We start from the raw sequence: 4791 nt of genomic DNA on the forward strand, positions 1-4791 counted from the left end.
CAAGAGTTCAAATAGCACCTTTAAGACTAACAAATAGCACCTTTAAGACTAACCTTTAAGACTAAGACTAACTGAGTGGTGGGTGTGGCCTTATGACACACTTCCGGTGATGTCAGGGGGTGTGGCCTTATGACACACTTCCGGTGATGTCAGGGGGTGTGGCATATGCTAATGAGTTATGCTAATGAGTTCCCCTAGCTCTTTTTCTACGAAACGACCCCTGGTTCAACTTATCCTGCATCATGTGTATTGAAGTAGGAGGGTACCGTCTCTACAGGAGAGGCCTGCAGAGACATGTGTCTCCATGGAAGACCATGTGCAGCACGTGAGAACACAAAGAAAGGCAGAGATCCCTTCAGTGGGAGACCCCTATACTGATCAGGTGGCGGTGGCTACTGTAGAGTAAAAAGGAGAAGCCCCCCAGGGAGTTGGGAACCCCAAGGAGGGCAAGACAGAGTGGGGCCTGCAGGCCAGAGCGGGCACATTCTGCCACAGTGGCATACATTTGTTCACCTGCATTTTATCCTCACAACAACAACAACCCTGTGGTGTTAGGTTAGGCAGACAGAGAGTGGACCAAGGTCATCCAGTGAGCTCTGATGGCAGAATGAGGATTTGAACCTGGGGCTCCCAGATCCTAGTGTGACACTCACCCTGCTGGCTCTAGTTTTTGTCAGACTCCTGGACAAAGTTTACACTTAACAATACTGCCTTTGGCAGTGATTTGTTTATTGAGAAATAAGCATGTTCCAGGCTAGACCAGTACCGTGTCAGAACGGAGGTTCTGGCGGGAAAATCCAAAGATATGGACAGTTCAAATGAGCCCCCCCCTTTCAGTTACATCCAATCACAGTTCACAAATGTCCCGCATAGCTTCCGCGCTCTCTACACCCCCACCTGTGAATATACGGTTTCTTTATCTATGAGAGCGAAGCAGGCACAGTTTGGCTTCAAAGTCGTCCCTGTACAAGGGAGGTATCTTAGGAAGAGTTACATCAGCCTACAATAGAGCACGTCACACACTCAGTCATTCACACCCCCTTCAGGAATTTCTCTCCCCGTGTAAATCATGGCAAACTAGAGACTAAATTTGACAGTTTTGTTGGGGGGAGCTTTTTGGGGTATTTTTTGTATTTTTATATATGTGTGTGTGTGTACATGTGTGCACCTGGATGTCATGGTGACCTCTGGTAACCATAGGCGTAATCTTCGTGGGGGTGGCGGGGCGTCAGCCCCCGCCGAAATTTTCAGGAAGGTGCTCAGCCTCCCCCGGGGCCACCCTTGCTCCTAGCACAGCAATGCCTCTGGCCCAGCCCCAGCCACCACCACCCCGGGAAATTGGAAAGTCTACACCCTAGCACAGGGCCCTGATCTCTTCTGGAAGAGTGTTCCACCAGGCCAGGGCTGAAAAAGCCCTGGCCCTGGTGGGGGACAGAAGGACACTCTTTGGGCATGTGGAGCCCAAAGAAAAGGCAAACAGTCCCTAAAGCTAGATCCAGGTAGTCAGCCGTGTTGGTCCGAAGCAGTAGAACAAATTCAGAGTCCAGTGGCACCTTTAAGACCAACAAAGGTTTATTCAAGGTATGAGCTTTTGTGTGCATGCACACTTTTTCAGATACCTCCCATTCCATTGTATTTTAAAATGTGTGCCTGCACACGAAAGCTCATACCTTGAATAGTCCCTGAAGCTGTTTCTAATGGGGAAAACAGGACAGGAAGGAAGGATGAAGCCCCTACTTTCCCCTGGCAGCATTTGAAGCCACAGGAAACAATGGGGAAGTCTTTAAAGGTTGGTCTGTGTGTGAAAATGTGACTGAGGCTCAGGTTGGGCACTTGGAACCTGACTCACGTCACACATAATGTGTATTTTGGCCCTCAAATGTATTCTGTTGAGCAATCGTGGAAAGCAGAAGAGAAAAAACAAAATGATTGTTGTCTGGGAAGTGGGAATTGCGACCTTTCCAAGTACTGTCCCCCTTTCTGAGTATCATCCCCTTTTGCAGTGTGCGGAAAGCCGGATAATCCAATTGAGAAAGTGCAGCGGATTATTGGTGGTAGCACAGCACAGCCGGGCAGCTTCCCATGGCAGGCAAAAACTGTCATGTCTGGGCTCGGGCGTGCCGGAGGGGCGTTGCTGGGTGACCGCTGGATCCTGACAGCCGCCCACACCTTGTACCCCAAGGGGCGAGCCGAATACGGGCCCAGGCAGAGTCTCGAAGAGATGGCTGAGAAAGTGGAAGTCTTCCTGGGCGCCATCAATGTGACCGAGCTCCACAAGTTGGGCAACAAGCCCATCCTCAGGCTCTTTGTGCACCCAGACTACAACCCGGATAATGAGCAGAACTTTGACGGAGACATCGCGCTCATCGAGCTACGGGACCCTGTGACCCTCGGCCGCGACGTCCTGCCCATTTGTCTCCCGGATCCACAAAACACTTCTTTCTACGGCCGAGGGCGCGTGGGGTACGCCAGTGGCTTTGGCGTGGGATCGGGCTTGCCTGGGCTATCCAGGTCAGGCCCCTGCTGGCTCTAGTTCTGTCTAGTTTGGTGCTTGGACACTGAAGGCACATGGAAGAGGATTCTATCACGAAATCTAAAATGTACGCCTCTATATTAAATACTTTGCAAGTGTAGTTTTTAATCATTTTTTTAAAAAAATCATAAGCGGACTCATTAATATAGGAGACATTATTTTTAAAGGAGATGTCGCGATGATGGCTATTCTACCACTGTTTGTCAGTGTAATTGAATGTCTTGTGAGTGATGCGTCGAGGAGCATCTATAGTATTGGATTGGATCCAGTGAGCTTTTTCACTCAGCCTCCCCCGGTTCTCCTCCGCCATGTAAGCTCCTATCTCACGTGGCTTTTGTCCATGTAAGTCCTGTGAATCCTAGTATACCCATTTTGGCAGTCATGGGGGACTCCTCCCTCAGTTTTTCCTCACGAAAAGCCTGGCCGAGTCCAACCCATGATTTGTTACGGGCCAACGTTCCCCCATTTTTCTGGGGAAATGAGGTATCCACATAATGTGAAGTGTTCTTCCATGAGGAGAGACATCTGGATCTCTCAAACAAGTAACAACTGTGTGTTTATGCAGGGGTCATTTCCTGCAGGAGCGCACAGGAGCGGAGCTCCGGCAGTAAAGAGCCCAGGGGGCGGGCACATGCAACAAGCCCCACCCCCTGCTCCCAGCAGCCCTCAGTCAGAGCAAGAAGCAGCCAGGTAAGTTGCAGAGCCCCCCCGGCGCCCCGGCCCAAAAACGTCCAGTGGCACCTTTAAGACCAAGTTTAATTCAGGTAGAAGCTCTCCCCGGAAAAGCCCCTTAAGTTCTGAGAATTACATCCGTTAGTATTTTAAAATATTTTTTTGATAAATTTCTAACTGGGGGGGGGGAGAGACGGGGGGAAATCCTGAAAACGGGTGCGCAGTTTCTGCAGTAGCAAGAGTACTTTAGTTCTGTCATACTGAGCTTCCTCGAATTGATGTTAGAACTACATGACCCCTCTTCACAGGTAATTAAGCAGCCCTAGTTTCAGAGAGCCGGAAATGGAGGTCCCGGAGTCCTTTCATCCTAGTCAAAAGATGGGAGGGGTGCGGCAAAGGATGCTTGGGTGAAAGATACAGAAGTGCAATTTGTAATTGTAACCTGCTTTGTTAGAGCAGAGGGGAAATGCTGGGGGGGGAGGAAACTAGCATCTGTAAAAGGTAAAGGTTCCCTTGCTCGAAAGCCAGTCGATTCCGACTCTAGGGTTGTGGTGCTCATCTCCGTTTCCAAGCCGAAGAGCCAGCGCTGTCCGAAGATGTTTCCGTGGTCACGTGGCCGGCATGACTAAACACCAAGGCGCACGGAACTCTGTTACCTTCCCACCGACTTGAAAAAGAGCAGTTTCTGTCAAGAGCTCTCTCAGCCCCACCTGCCTCACAGGGTGTCTGTTGTGGGGAGGGGAAGGGAAAGGAGTTTGTAAGCCGCTCTGAGACTCCTTTGGGTAGTGAAGGGCGGGGTATAAATCCAATCTCTTTAGTACATAAATCTTTGTCATTTTTAGACAACTCCTGCCTCAGTGGTCTCTGCATTCTTCTTGCTCACCACAAAACTTTCCTCACGGCAGCAAACCAAGAACCTTTATAGCTGCTACCCCAATTATAACTGGGGAGAACAACACAGGGGAAAGTTTGACTTTAAAATGAGCCCAGTCCCCCAAAATCTCTTAAGAGGGTTTGTGGGTCCCTTTGGGTTGATCTTAGGAGCCTGTCACTCAAACTGTCCTGCCCAGATGGCATGAAAATGTGCTTGAACTGTGCTCGTCCCAAAAGGTCCTAGCAAAGCCAGCTTGGGAAAGAAATGTATTGAGGACAGGGACAGGATGTAAGGAGCATGATTAGAGCCTATCAACATGTTGATGCTCCCCCCACCCCAAGTGCTCCAAATTGGACACCCTTCCTTCCTTCTTTTCTGTTTGGTGTAGTGGTTAAGAGCACCGACTCTAATCTGGGAGAACCAGGTTCGTTCGTTCATTCATTCATTCATTCATTCATTCGTTCATTCGTTCGTTAATTTGTTCGTTCATTCGTTTGTTCATTCGTTTGTTCATTCGTTTGTTCATTCGTTTGTTCGTTCAGTTTATACCCTGCCCTGCCCACCAAGGCAGGTTCAGGGCAACTTACATAAAATTCGTATAAATACACTTAAAACAGTTACAGATAACATCATCATAAAATAACATAACACTTCATATTAAAAAGGTGGTTTGATTCACCACTCTTCCACATGCAGCTGCTGGCGTGACCTT

At 49.1% G+C, this 4791-nt stretch overlaps 1 protein-coding gene across 1 annotated transcript in view; it reads left to right on the plus strand.

Annotated features, from left to right (window-relative positions):
- The window catches only part of LOC107106283 (complement C1r subcomponent-like), a gene marked incomplete at its 3' end in the record, with an annotated part of 66663 nt that overhangs the window by 19796 nt on the left and 42076 nt on the right, over window positions 1-4791 (plus strand). Inside the window, exon 2 of the mRNA XM_015406408.1 lies at window positions 2004-2482. Coding sequence (XP_015261894.1) covers window positions 2004-2482 — 479 coding nt within the window. The remainder of the gene's footprint in view (window positions 1-2003; window positions 2483-4791) is intronic.

This window comes from Gekko japonicus, unplaced genomic scaffold (genome assembly GCF_001447785.1).
Source record: "Gekko japonicus isolate JY-2015 unplaced genomic scaffold, Gekko_japonicus_V1.1 scaffold3071, whole genome shotgun sequence".
NCBI classification, from domain to species: Eukaryota; Metazoa; Chordata; class Lepidosauria; order Squamata; family Gekkonidae; genus Gekko; species Gekko japonicus.